Consider the following 14,534-nt stretch of genomic DNA (forward strand, 5'->3'; position numbering starts at 1 on the left):
GACTATATAATTTTCATTTTTAAAATTTTTTAATTTACATTTGTGTGTACAATTATGTACACCGCTGCAAAGATCCAAAAAAATCCAAAATATAGCCAGACTGCCACCCTAGTCCGCACAGACTGAGAAAAATATCAACCATGACAAGCACCAGTTGGATAACATCCATAATAGCCGGACAACATTGAGGACGAAACAATGAACATAAGAAAATCGCAGCTTGAAAAGAAAGTGAGTATCCTTTCACCAACATCCATGTAAGAAAAGAAAGCAAGAAAAAAAAAACGATCAAAATAAAAACTTAGTTTATGGCCAGAGACACAATCCATGTGGGCATTACTACACAAACATAATATGGCTTCGAAATATCCCAGTGCAGTGATTCATTGCACTTTACTGAAAAGGAGATTACTAACATGCACAACAGATCAATCATACTCACATCCAGACCTACTTTTTCATGAGAAGCATATTGGTGCATCAGTGTATTCATCCATGTGAAACATTCCTAAAATCAATCCTTCATAGCCACAAACAAACCTACTTTTTCAATGAAAATACACTGGTGCACCAATGTGCACACCCCTGCAAAACATGCATAAAATCGGTCATTCATATTCACTCTTGGGCACACTTTTCATGGGAATTATACAGGTGCAGCAATGTGTACATCCCTGCAAAACATGTAGAAAAACGATCATTCATAACCACACACAAACCTACTTTTACATGGGAATGGCAAAGGTGCACCAATACGTACACCGCTTCAAAACATGCATAAAGATGATCATTCACAACCACACACAAACCTATTTTTTCATGGGAATTACTTCCTACAGGCGCACCAATATGTACATCGTTGTAAAACAAGGGAAACCTACTTTTTCATAAGATTTACACAGGTGCGCCAATATGTACACCCCTGTAAAACATGCATAACACCAATTATTCATATTAACAATCAACAAGTGCACAACTATATACACATTAACTATCTACATGTGTATAATTATGTACACATTAAGAATCTATATGTTATACTTATCAAATTCAACTAAGAAAGCCTAAAGCACACAATCATATTATCAGTTAGGACCAATATTAAGGTAGAAATCATCAAGGGAACCAAAATATACAACTAGAACAAATACCTTGCAGCGTGTTGCATCATCTTGGGCTGCAAGCATAGCAACATTAGTTGGGAACTCATCTTTATCATCTTGTACAATTATATACAAGCCTACAAAATGATCCGGTCTTTCCATGTCCCCCTGTGTTAACACCACATATCATATTAAAGATGTAAACAGAAAATAACAATTAAATCTGAAATAAAAGATTCTTGTATAGTAAGAAGCATGTTTACAACTATGTACACATTAACAATTAACACGTGTACGATTATGTACACATTAATAATCAATATGTGTACAACTATATACACATATTGTCTACACGTCTATCCAAACATTATATACCCAAATGATCCTATCTTTTCATGTCTCTCCCAATTATCATTGGCGGCCAAAGAGAACTTACAACTAATGTTCATGCAGACATAATAATAATAATTTGAAGGGATAAACAGTAAAAAGCTTCAGGACAAGTAACAAAGAGTTTTAAAAGGAGTTAATTTTAATGTGTGCACACTGTTAGTTTACGAACATAACTGAAGAGTGGTTAAAACATAGAGATTTATTAACACAAACCTAAATGTAAAAAAAAAAACAACCAAGAACTAGGTTTTACTCACATCAAAAGATAGAAGTTGGAGCCACAACATAAATGCAAGCTTAAAGTGATAGTACATGGGACACCTGGAAACAAATAAAAATTTACATAAGCCTGAGTTTCATGCCTCCAAATCATGTCTACTCTAGTTATTTACCCGAGCATAAGTCTCATATTGCACATAGTTTCCACTTCTCTTGGACTATTATGTACACATCAATAAGTGTACAATTATGTACACATTAAGAATCAACGTGTACAACTAAGCGCACATTAAGAATTGATAAAAACATTGGATCATAATTTAAAATTTTATAATACCAAAACAAATTCAACTAAATGTATCCAAAAGGAAAGAATATATAACAAACCCCTTGAATGTCATAATTAATATGAACTAAGAACCAAAAACAAATAAAACTAAGAACCAACTAAACTGGTGCACTAAAAAGTACACTGTGTAAAACTGGTGTAAAAATAAATACACCTCGTACAGTGAATATAAGTTGGACGCACAAACCTAACAGAAACTGATAAAACATGGCATGCACCAGCGTTGATAGACTTTTAGGCTTCTATTGATGGATAATCATCAATAATTAGATGTTGTTTGGCTTCTTATCTCAACAACATTTGTTGTAAAAAAGGTTTCAAACTACTCTTAGCAACATAACTAATATGAACTAAGAACCAAAAACAAGTAAAACAATCATTCACCAGTACTGGCTTATGCAGACGTTAAAATTGTAAAATGGTGCATCTTCTTGAGCATCTTTTATATTGTAGTACAGTAAGGCCATCAATTATATCAGCATCATGAGTGAGATTTCATATCAAAATGTAAAGTAGTCACACATTTTTATTAGCGAGACTCGAAACCAGGGCGTTAAGCAAAGTTTTAGGGTGATGAAATCATAAAACAATATCTCAAATACTGGATCATGGATTCTAGTAATGGCTCACATAGTGTACACACAATCAGATTTATATACATAAAATTCAAAAAACTTCAAATACATAACAAAATTACTTGTACAATTATATAAAAAAATCATTCCCTCTATGCATCCAAAGCATATAATACAAATAAACTAAGACTGTTGGTTAAAAGAGATATCGGTATTCAAATCTCAACTTGAGTCATTTTTTGACCATAAAGAACCAGTGCAATCATTTCTAATAAAAAGAACCTAACGTAGTAATTATGCTTAGGTTATGCTATTTTCAGTCACTATCCATGTATCAGTTTATGAAATCCGGATTTAAATAATCAAATCTCTTGTATATCTTCCACTGTTTCAACTCAATCAACCCACCACAAATTTAATTGGCATCGAATCGCTCTGGATGCAACTTGTGTGTGATTAAATCATACCAAAATTCAGAATCTAAATCCAAATTACTTTTACAAATCAACAAAAATATACCTTCTCATCTTTGAAAATTTTTAGATGGAGAGTAAAATTAAAATGAAATCGAGATGTTTCAAACATTTTTTGCTCTTAAATTTGGGATCTCTGTAAACAGATCCAACCAAAAAAATGAAAAAAAAGTAAAAGAAAAATCAATCAAATAAATATAAAATGGAAAGATCAAAACTCTAACCTGTATTACTTAAAAACACTAATCGTAATCGTCTCTGTGCTCCGCCTTCATCTCTCTCTTCAGAAAAAAAAAAATCTAAGATGTCAAAAATGAATGTCCGAATACAGAAAGGGTAATCAGGGTAGTAGGAAAAATTTTATTTTCTGGATCGGCAGAAATTTGGAGTAACTCGTCCAAATTTTGGACCAAACTGTCTGTCCGGGGAATTTTTGGACTAAGGAGTACTAGGCTTGTAAGAGGTGGACTAAAGCGTCCGAAGCCCAGTAACTTTGAGACTAAACGTCAATTTCTACTAAATAATACCCCAAAATACTCGGCCCGCCTGAGCCTGTCTGTACCCGATGGAGCCCGAAGCCTGTTACAGCCCGTCACGGGCCGCCTGGCCTGGCCTGTTTAGTTAAAATGGGCGGGCTCAGGCTTTCACTTTTTTTTCAACTGCCCGGCCTGGTATCCGCCCATATTGCCCGGACCGAAAGCTTGTTTGTGTATAAGGTTTAATATCTAGAAATATTTACTGTACTTCCGCAAGTCTCGACTAAATTTGGGGGAAACCTAAATTTTCTTTCCATTTGTTTGATTGAAAAGATCTTGTTTCCTTTATTTGACAAATTTTTCCGTAACACTTTTCAATTTTGTGAATTTCCACGCTAAGAATATGACTTATATATACTCACTTATCATTGCTACAAGGTATGGGTTTCTCTACATCTCTAGGATTGAAGTTTTAACAACATAAAGCAAATCGGTGATTGATTATTCACTGTAAGTGTTTTCCTAAACATTATACTTTTTAAATTTTGGTAAAAGTTTTTATATTAATGTTTTAAAATGCTTTTATTGATAGGTTGTGTTGCAAGTTTTGAAATCAGGTTTATGCTTATCTACTGTTTGTAAAAATGTTTGAAAGAAATATTTCCCATCTATGTTAGTCTTTGATGTGTTTGCTAGGTAGTTGCAACAATTGAACTGTTTATGGTATAGAACTCATCGGACTCAGTTTAGAATTTTACATATACTTAACTATTTAGTTTTTCTTGTTAGCACATAGCAGAATATACCATGGATCCTAATCAACCACTCGTGAATGCCTCATACTGATCTTGCCAACTCCTCAAATGTGCCGACAATAAACAGAGAACAAAAGAAGAAGACAAATCTAAGGTATGGGATGCTTATAAGAAAATTATAAGCAAGATCCATCCGATCCCAGCAAAGTGATAACGTTAGCACAATTTGCATGATATGCATAGAAGACAAGTCTGTGGATCCTTGTGTTGGCACCGCACACCTCCGAAGACATACAACAAGCTGCTTGGAAAGGCGCAAATTTGTATAGAGTTGTCTTCTAATCAGCGTATTTTGGTTCAATTACTTAGGCTTCCTTTTAATGTTCAAAAGCAAATCTTATTTGACTCTTTATAAACATAATTGTAAGAACATTTTAGTGACTCTTTGTAAACCTAAATTATAAGAACACTTCAGTGATATTGTAATACAAGAATTATGGAATTTTGATGGTTGCAAAAAAGGTGGCCTGCCCGGCCTGGTTACATTACGGGCTTTGGGCTTCAAAATTATTCTTACTGCCCGGCCTGGAGGGCCTTCTGGGTAGCTGAATTCCAAGCCTGTCCGGCCTGGCCTGGGTTAGAAATCAGGCCAGGCTTCCCGGCCTGCGCGAATTTACACCCCTACCATAAACTAACATTAGAGCCTCTATTTATAGGGCTAGAACAAGGGCATCCCAGTAATAAACAGGATTTGCCCTAAATATTATTAACATAATTACACGTTTATAACACATCCCCTGATGACATTGTGTCTAAGCTAATTGCCTTGTTAAAACTTTGTCAGGAAATTCCAAAAGGACAAAACCTGATCGAAGGGAAAAGAGTACAATTAAGAAAACTTAGAAAAGATTTGGACACGCAAATGTTGCCTCATTAAAACCTTGACAAGGAAAACCCAGTGGGACAAAACCTTGACGAAGGAAAAAGAGTACAATGTGATAAAGTCCAGTGAATGCACCTTAATTTGATGATGGCGCCCCCCCTGATAAATACTTCATTCAAATCTTGGCATACAAATCTTTGAGTCGAGACTTTCCAATTTTGAAGAACGAATTTCTTGAATGCAGAAGATTCTTGTTCTTTCATGAAGAAAATTGCTACTTGATGAAGTCTTCTTTTGTGTTAGTCTTCTAATAGTAGTTTTCTCGAGTCTCCATGCTTCTCTAAATACATTGATGACTTGTGTCTTCGGTTGCTAGATTCTCGGAGATGATTTGCAGAAATAATTGATGTAGTTTCTTCAACGAATTTCCAAGATATAGATACATTAGTGTAAATGAAAAAAACTGTATTTATTAACACACCATATGGGATTCATAAGGACATCCAAATTTTTAGGAGATGGTTATGTTGATTTGGTCTAAGAAAATAACCTAGTTAATGGTGGGAATCCACTAAATAACCAAAATCCATACAACTCCCCCTTCGATGACCACCATGTTGAATTAAATTGTCTCACTAAAACCTTTCCAGTAAAACCCGATGGGGAAAAAAATTGGACGAAGGAAAAAGAGCGCAAATATCAACATTTTGAAACAAAATTAAACGTCAAAAAGATGTTGCCTCGTTAAAAACTTGTCAGGAAAACCACATGGGACAAAGCCTGAAACGAAGGGAAAAGAGTACAACTTTTGACATATTTATGGATGTTAACTCAACTATATGAGTACTAGAGAAAACAAACATCAAACCATAATGTCTAGTCTATTTAATAGACAAGTGTTATGCAAACATAATTCTAAAACTGCAGATTAAGAAAAATAAAAAAAATTATGTTGCTTAAACGTGGATTTTTAGTGTTTTTAAGGACTCATCAAGAGAACAATAAAGTTGATAACATCAACTAATCCGGATTTTGGTACTTTGCAAAACTTTTAAAAAACACTTAAAGGATTGTCAAACCTGATATAATCGAGTCAGGTGGCTTCCTAGATATAAATTGAATCCTACAAGGATTATAAATTTGAATATATTCTCTGAATGCAATATGAATCCTTTGAGGACTACCACGCAAAATGCATCAAATAAGGAGAACAAAAATTATTTAATCAATCCTAGGGTCTGAACAAAAATAAAACCCTCAAATCTTTTTTACAACGAATATATTTCTCGTATAACGCATTTATTACTACACCAACCTATAATTAATAGGCATGTAAATTTAAAAGGTGTTAGTCTTGGATCCAAAATCGCGTTAATGGAGAAATTAATTCAATCTAATTTGGATTGTATGCCAACCAATCACATATGTCGATATTCCTCTGCAGAGGGGTTAACAACCACCATCTCTTATTATTTCAGTATCTACTATAAATGAATATTCGACAATCTTTAGCTTATCACGATCCCACGAAAAAAATTCATATAATTACTGGTACCAGTGCCCGAGGGCAATATAATCTCCCTATATATCTTCCATTGAGGAGATACAAATTATAAGAATGTGGATCTTGTTTTGATAGTCTATCGAAGTACTATCTGTAGCTTATTCTATAATGCTACTTTTCGCTATATGTGACTTGATTTTCCTTTCAAGAGGCAAAAGCTTATATAAAAGCAAAATGAGACATTTCACACCAATTAATAGTAGCAGCCTTTTTCGATTTGATCATGTTGGGAGAGAAAGATAAAACATTTAAGTTAATTAACACAAGCTTCTGATAGCGTATCTCTCCCCCTGATCATGGTGGAATTTTTCATCTCATATACGAAAATACATTATGTAGTGTATTATCCGATTAAATCAAGGACATATAATCATAATATATTCTGGATTTTAAGAATAATACCAGTTGGACTGTAGATAATGACTCCAAAAGCCATTAAAAAAATGTCCTTGAAAATTGTAGTGTACTTGACATACAAATTTAACATCAACCGTAGATTTAAATGGTTACAACCAAAAGCATATAAGATATGCAAATAAATCCCCAAATAATTCCATGACCACTAAGGCCAACGAGATAGTGATTTAGAATGAGATTATGGACACTTTCTTTTTCAAAAGAAATTAAATTCAAGATCAATTTAGTCGTTGCAGGGACTAATAATATAGGCTAACAAGCCGGGTGTGCACCCACTGACCTTTAGTGTCCTATCATATGCAGATTAGAAGTGGAACAGTCTGAATTTTGGAGATTATTACTGAGAGGAAAATTTAAAATTGCTCAATATCCCGTAGGAATGCAGCAATATTTTATTCATTGGTATTTGCAATTAGTTTAAACCATAATAATGATATTGAAAAATCCAATTCCAATTGGTTTTAAATGATTCTTTTGATAAAAATAATGAAATCATTATTGTTAATCCTCGTAGAGAAAAATCTACTTTTTAGTTGATGAAGATTTCTTTGAAGGAATAGAAATCAATAACCAAATTGGCTAAAAGTTCTTAGAATTCCAATTTTAACATCTGTTAAAGAAAAGAGATGGGGAAAAACCAATATCAATTGGTTTGTACAATCTCCCAAAATTAATTTACAAAATATACAAAAATATTATCGTTTTATCCATCGCATAGGAAAAATCAACTTTGTGGTTGACGAAAGGTTCCTTGTAAAAAAAAAATAGAAATCATATGGAAAAATCACATGATCCTTGTATAGAGAACAAGGATACCAAATATAATTGGCCATAGGTTTTTCAACCATGCACGTGATTAGTTACTGCAAAGATAACCAAATATGCAATAACACCAATATTTGGTGATTATAGTTTCATTAAAGAAATAGAAACTATAAATCATTTTTTGATGGATTTTTTTTTTCTTTTTCTCAATAAAAGAAAATTAGAGAAAAAAAAGAAATCTGACTTTGGTTGCAAAGTAGATCACCGATAAATATAGACCACGCCTTTTTGAGATTAGGCAATGGGTTTTAATTGCACCCGTCTCATAGTCAGGGGTGTATGGATACGTAAAATCCATCACAAATAAATACCCCTTCAGGTTAGTAGATAAGACAAACGAAAAAATCATTAATGATTGATGTTAGTCCCTAAACACAGGAACAATAAATAATTGATCAAGTGATTTAACAAAAATAGAAGAAATAAAGAATAAAGACAATAAATTAACTTTACTGTATAACAAGGAGTGACGTTTAGATGTAGAAATTGACGTTTAGTCCCAAAGTTACTGGGTTTGGGACGCTTTAGTCCACTCATCTCAGGCCTAGTACTCTCTAGTCCAAAAAAGCCCCGTCTCAAACAATTTAATCCAAATATGTACGAGTTAGTCCAAAATTGTGACCAATCCAGATTTTCCTGTATTTCCAATATCCCGTAACTACCCTTCAGACGATTCCATACATAAAACGAGTATTTGAAATCGAAAATTTCAGATCTGAAACATGAATCCAAAACAGGGAGCCTGACAGAGAAGAAATTCGTAGGCGTTTTAACAGTTTCAGAGAGAAATTTGGTTGCGATTCAACTTCAGGTTACTGGTAAAGTGTAGTTACGGGATTATTTTTGATCTCAAATTTGAATTCACGACAGATTTCAGAGATAGATCGATCCAGAATTCAACTTCAGTTTCAGCGATTAAACAGTTTCATATAGATTCATAGAAGTTAGGTTTAATTTCATCGTTTCTGATATTTAACGGAATTCAACTTCAGGTTAGTTCTGTTTTTGCTTCATCGTTGAATCTCTTTTCTGATATTTAGTTTTTTTTTTATTTTACCAGTTGATGATATGAATTCAATCTGTTACATCTTATTGTTTGTATGTTATTGATTTGGTTTTTGTTATATTTTAGCTTTTGATTTTCGTTAAATGATTTTGATTACTGTTTTTTGGTTTTGGTGTTATGATGCATGATATGAAATCGAACTGATATTAGATCATATGCTTTTCGTTTATTCAATTATGTGTTCTAGTAAGATTCTGAAGCTTATATCTTCGATTAATCGATGGAGTAGTTTTGAGCTTAAGTTTACTGTTATTTGATTTTTAGCTTCGATTAAATGTGTACTTTCCTGTACACTGTTCAAGTTTTAGTTTATGCGAATCTGAAACTATTATTATATCTTTTGTTGTATGTAGGTGTATCAAATATGTTTGAGAAGTTTGTTCATGCTGTTTTGAATCTTGGTGAGCATTCTGTTGCGTTTCGTGTTAATACTTTTATCACCGTTGATGAATTGAAGCATTTTGCCTGTAAGCAGTGTAGGTCTTTGTCCCCTTGGAGTATACATTTTTCCTATATGGATACTAATCAAGTAGTTTTTATACAAGGTGATATACAACTTCAAGGTTTAGTTTCTCTTGTTATTCAGATGAAAAATGAAGATTTCTATTTGAATGTTGATGTGATTCCGAAGCATACTGGTTGTAGCACTAGTTCAAGGTCTTTGTCTCGTTCTAATTCTGGTTGTAGCACTAGTTATGGTTCTAGTACTTCAAACTCTTGTGTAAGTGAAAGTCCTAAGCTTGTAAGGGTGGTCGATCATGATGCGGACAAGGCCAAGCCTCTCATTATCGATGAATGGCGTTATATATTTGACAATATTGGTAGAGAATTTATGGGTGGTGTTAAAGCTGTAAGGATTGTTGTTGATCAGTACAAGATGTATACTGGTTACAAGATTCTTATTCTTAAAAACGACAAGACTCGTTTTACTGCGAAGTGCGAAGAAGATGGTTGTGGTTGGAGGATTCACTTTGGGCCCGTGAATGGTGACATTTCTCGGTAGATTCTAACGTTATTCACAGGTTAGTGGTGTTCACTTGTTTTTTTGATCCATGTTATTGATTTTTAGGTTTTAATATGTAGACTTGTTTTAGGTGTACATTGTGGTGCACATTACTTGTTGTAGGCTTTTTAGGTGGCTCAATGTGGTGTAAATTTCATATTCTTGCTTGGTCTGTGCTTTCTTTTTGCATGTGTGTTGTTGTTTTTGAGATTTTATTAGGTGTACAATGTGGTGCACATTACTTATTCCAGATTTATTTTTTTTGTAGTTGTGGTGTTGGTTTGAGGTTGTAGAGTCCTGCGGTGACAACCAAGTTAGTTAAGCATTTGATCACTGACAGTATACAGGGTGATCCCAATTTAAAACCCAAACAAATCATGTCACTCTTTAAGAAGATTTATGGGTCCAATATTAAGTATCACCATTCCCGTAGAGGGAAAGAAGCCGTATTTGAAGATCAATATGGTGACAACGAGAAGTCGTATAGTGATTTAAATTGGTATGTGAAAGCCATTGAGCAAACTAATCCTGATAGCTTTGTGAAACTTGAAGTTGATGAAGAAACTGGAAAATTTAAGCGGATTTTCATCTGTTTTGGTGCTTGCAAGCATAGCTATAAGTATCTCAGGCTCATGATTTACTTGGACGCTACTTTCCTCACTGGTAGATTCAGGGGTACTTTGATGGCTGCAACATGTGTCAATAGAAATGATGGTTTACCCATATGCCTTTGCTATTGTGTCTTCTGAAAACAAAGACAATTGGTTTTGGTTTCTGGATAGTCTTCAACAACTGGTCGATGATCGTCCGATTGTTTTCCTTAGTGATCGTCATGAAGGACTTTTGCAGGGCATTCCAAGAGCATTTCCTGGTTCATATCACAGCTATTGCTTTTACCACATCAAGTGCAATCTCCCTATTGGAAAAGGTGATGCGAATTACAATGCCGTTATTGATTTGTTTTACAAAGCTGCTTACTCTTACACAACAACGAACTTTGAAGAAGCTTTGCGCGGGATGCATGCAATTGGTTGTGGACATGTTGCTAATTATCTCAGGACCATTCCAAAGGAGAAATGGGCAAATGCATTTTTCCCTGTATGCAGATATGCTGCTCACTCTTCAACTATTTCCGAGTCATTCAATAACTGGATTCTTGAGTTCAAAGAGTTTCCTGCTTTTGCTCTTCTTGATGCAATACGGTGAGTTTTATGTTTAGTGTTTCATTCATTTATTTTTTTACTGTCGTACACATGGATTTGCTTGATGTGTACATACTTGTACACATGTTATATCTGTGATTCTGCAACTGTGTGTACATTGTTGTACACATGGATTTCCTTAAAGTTTACATTGTTGTACACATGTTTTATCTGTATTTCTTCTATATCATGTTTTGATTTTATGTTTTGTGCTTTTGTTATCTTAGTTTGAAGGTTATGCAGATGAATTCTAAGAGAAGGGTAGAAGGTCTTGAAAATTTTAACACTAGACTCACTCCCGTATACGAGGATATACTAAAAGAGAACATCAACATTGGTCGTACTTGGACTGTTCTTGAGTCTAAGGAAAAACTGTATGAAGTCAGGTCTCCCCGCACTCATTCTGTAGACCTGTTGGAGAGAACTTGTTTGTGTCACAGGTGGCAAGTAAATGGTTTTCCCTGTGCACATGCTTGTGCTGCCATTCAATCTACGAGGGAGGACATCTATTCATTTGTTGAGCCATACTTCACCACTGAATAGTACAACAGGACATACCAAGAGATCATCTTGCCAATCCCCAATTATGACAAGCCGCAGTCTTATGATACTAGTGATAGGATTATTGTTCCTATTCTTGTGCCTCCACCTGGCAGACGAAGAGAACATCGTTTCAAGAAGGCTTGGGAGAAGCAAAAGAGGCCTATGATGTGCACAAAGTGCTTCACTCTTGGTCACCAAAACAGAGCTACCTGCCCCATGCCTTGATGCTTTTTACTATGTTTTTTGATTTTTACTTTTGGTAATGTCTTTTCATTTTTCTATTCATTGATAATTAGTGTCAGGATCTGTGTATCATTATGTACACTATCCTGTGCACTTCACTTTTCTTACCTGTCTTTTTACATGTGTACCATTATGTACACCTTGTTGTACAATGGATACTACTAGTTTATTTTGTTTAGTAATATTCTATCTTTTCAGTTCTAATGCCAGTAATTAGTTTTTATTTTTGTTGTTCAATGATTGATACTAGGTTATTACTTTTTCTATTCTATGTTTCTGTTAGTACATGCGTACCATTGTGTACACCTTCATGTACCATTTCCTGTCATATTTTCTACTCTGTCAGAAACTGTGCACAATCATGTACACCTTAATATCTCCTAACCTGTAATACATACCTTAGTACTGACACAAGTCTATTTTCAAAATATCAATATTGAAACTAATAAAAACATTAATTCAAGGTCTTTATAATAGTGATAAGTCTTAAACAGAAAGTTGAAAACTGAAATTTAAAAAGTTGTCTGAAGATTAATAATGTTTAGAAGAAATTCAGAAAGTGATCTTGTATGAAGATTAAAAACTCTTCTTCCTCTTCAATGGTTGCTTTCCTGTAGTCTTGCGCCACTGTTGATGCTCCTCATCCTTTTATATATCCCACACCTTTTCATAACATCCGACTTTTTTCAACATCTTGGCCACCAATTTTGATCTCATTTGCTGACAAATGTCTTCGGCCCTCTGCTGATCTCTTTCCATACCTTTTGTTGTCTTCATACTTCGTTTCATAAAGTAACAAGTATATATTAGACAGTCCGGGTTGATTCCTTGTGAAGGGCATGGCATGATTTTTAATTCGTGCTCTTCTATAGGTGGGTGACCCTTCAATGCTCTCTTCTTGTTGAGTTCCACTTGTACCACATCTGCTAGTTACTTTGCATCGTCTTGATATGACTGCTCATTTTCTGAGTGTAAAAAGTTATACCATTTCCATTCATGAGCTTCAAAATCAAAATTCAAAAGCGACCAGTGCAATCCCATCCTCGTTTGATCTGTAGAGTGATTGATAGGGATTACAAGAACTTCCAGATTCTCAGGCATGTCCCATATGAAATCAACCACAAGCTTTTGCACCTCGCTGGTGACATTATACTTGACATAGTACTGCAATTAATAATTTGTTAGAAAACAAAATTAATTAGGCTCACCTTAATCATAAAACTAACAAGCATGTACACTACTACAAAAAACTAACAAATCAAACATTGTAGGCCTGAAAACAGACTGTATATCTATGTATGATATAGGTGTACACCTATGTACACGCCTATATAAATCTAACAATCAACAATTAGCAGACCATGTGTCAATCATAGATGCATATTGGTGTATATCTATGTACATATCTAAATAAATCTAACAATCAACACGCCACGTCAATTAGGTGTACAACTATGTACACAATATTAAAGTAATTATATATGACATTTCTTGTTTGTTTTGAGAAACTTACACATGCAGTAGGACTCATAATTTCACAGCTCAGGTACTTTTTGTCATCTGGATGACGAATGCTATCTCTGACAAGCGATCTTCTACGTTGATAGATGTAGAACTGGAGTACCTCTTGGTCCAGATATTTGTTGAACATCAGTTCACGAAGTACTCTTCCAGCAATCAAAATATCTTCCTTGACTGTTATATCATCCAGTCTTGTTAGTTGCCAAGCTACAGAGCTGCGGAAACATAAAGGAAATGTTAACATGGTGTACAAAGTTGTGCACATAATTTTTTTTATAAGATTCAATCATGGTGTTTTGTGAACTTACTCCAGGCTTGCATAGTCGAAGGATTTTTGTATCCTTTTTTTGTCTTGTCATGGTTGCATAACATGGTATAGTGGAGATAGACGAACACCTGGAAATGGATTGTGAGGACGATAATCATCTCCCTTTCTCTTTATTGGCTCAGGATAGCCTGGTTCTTGTCCCTCTTTGATCCCCTTGCCTTTTGGATCTTCTTTTATCGTAACTCGTTTGGTTTTACCCTTACCCTCGGCAGTGAATTCAGGATCTAGCTTTCTTTTTCCATTTCTTTTGTGGTGTCTCGGACAACTTTCCAGCCGCTTGTGTCTTCAACATCTCTGCTTCCTTCATCCTCCCTGCTCTTGTCCTCACTGGAGTCGTCTTCTCTTCTTCTACCTCTTGGCTGCTAAAAAATTCACTATGATTTTGTTGGATGAACTGCACTGCTTCTTCAACGATCCTTTCTCGTACATCTTCATTGGATAATGATTTTTGCGAAGACTCTTCTTTTGTATCTTCTTGGCTCAATAATGCAAAGCTTGGACAATCGTGGCAGATCAGGGTTGCCATCTTTTCCTTTACTTGAGATGGTGCCGTTCTGTAACAACCTTTTTCAAGATTTACGAACACAGTTTCAGAC

At 34.6% G+C, this 14,534-nt stretch overlaps 1 protein-coding gene across 1 annotated transcript; it reads left to right on the forward strand.

Moving 5' to 3' along the window:
* Positions 1 to 10,809: 10,809 nt before the first annotated feature.
* On the forward strand, positions 10,810 to 12,071 carry LOC113279631. The gene is made up of 3 exons (XM_026528308.1): positions 10,810 to 11,303; positions 11,531 to 11,750; positions 11,847 to 12,071. Exons 1-3 carry the CDS (start codon positions 10,810 to 10,812, stop codon positions 12,069 to 12,071), a joined length of 939 nt encoding a protein of 312 aa, XP_026384093.1.
* Positions 12,072 to 14,534: the final 2,463 nt, after the last annotated feature.

This window comes from Papaver somniferum, chromosome 5 (assembly GCF_003573695.1).
Source record: "Papaver somniferum cultivar HN1 chromosome 5, ASM357369v1, whole genome shotgun sequence".
Classification (NCBI taxonomy): Eukaryota; Viridiplantae; Streptophyta; class Magnoliopsida; order Ranunculales; family Papaveraceae; genus Papaver; species Papaver somniferum.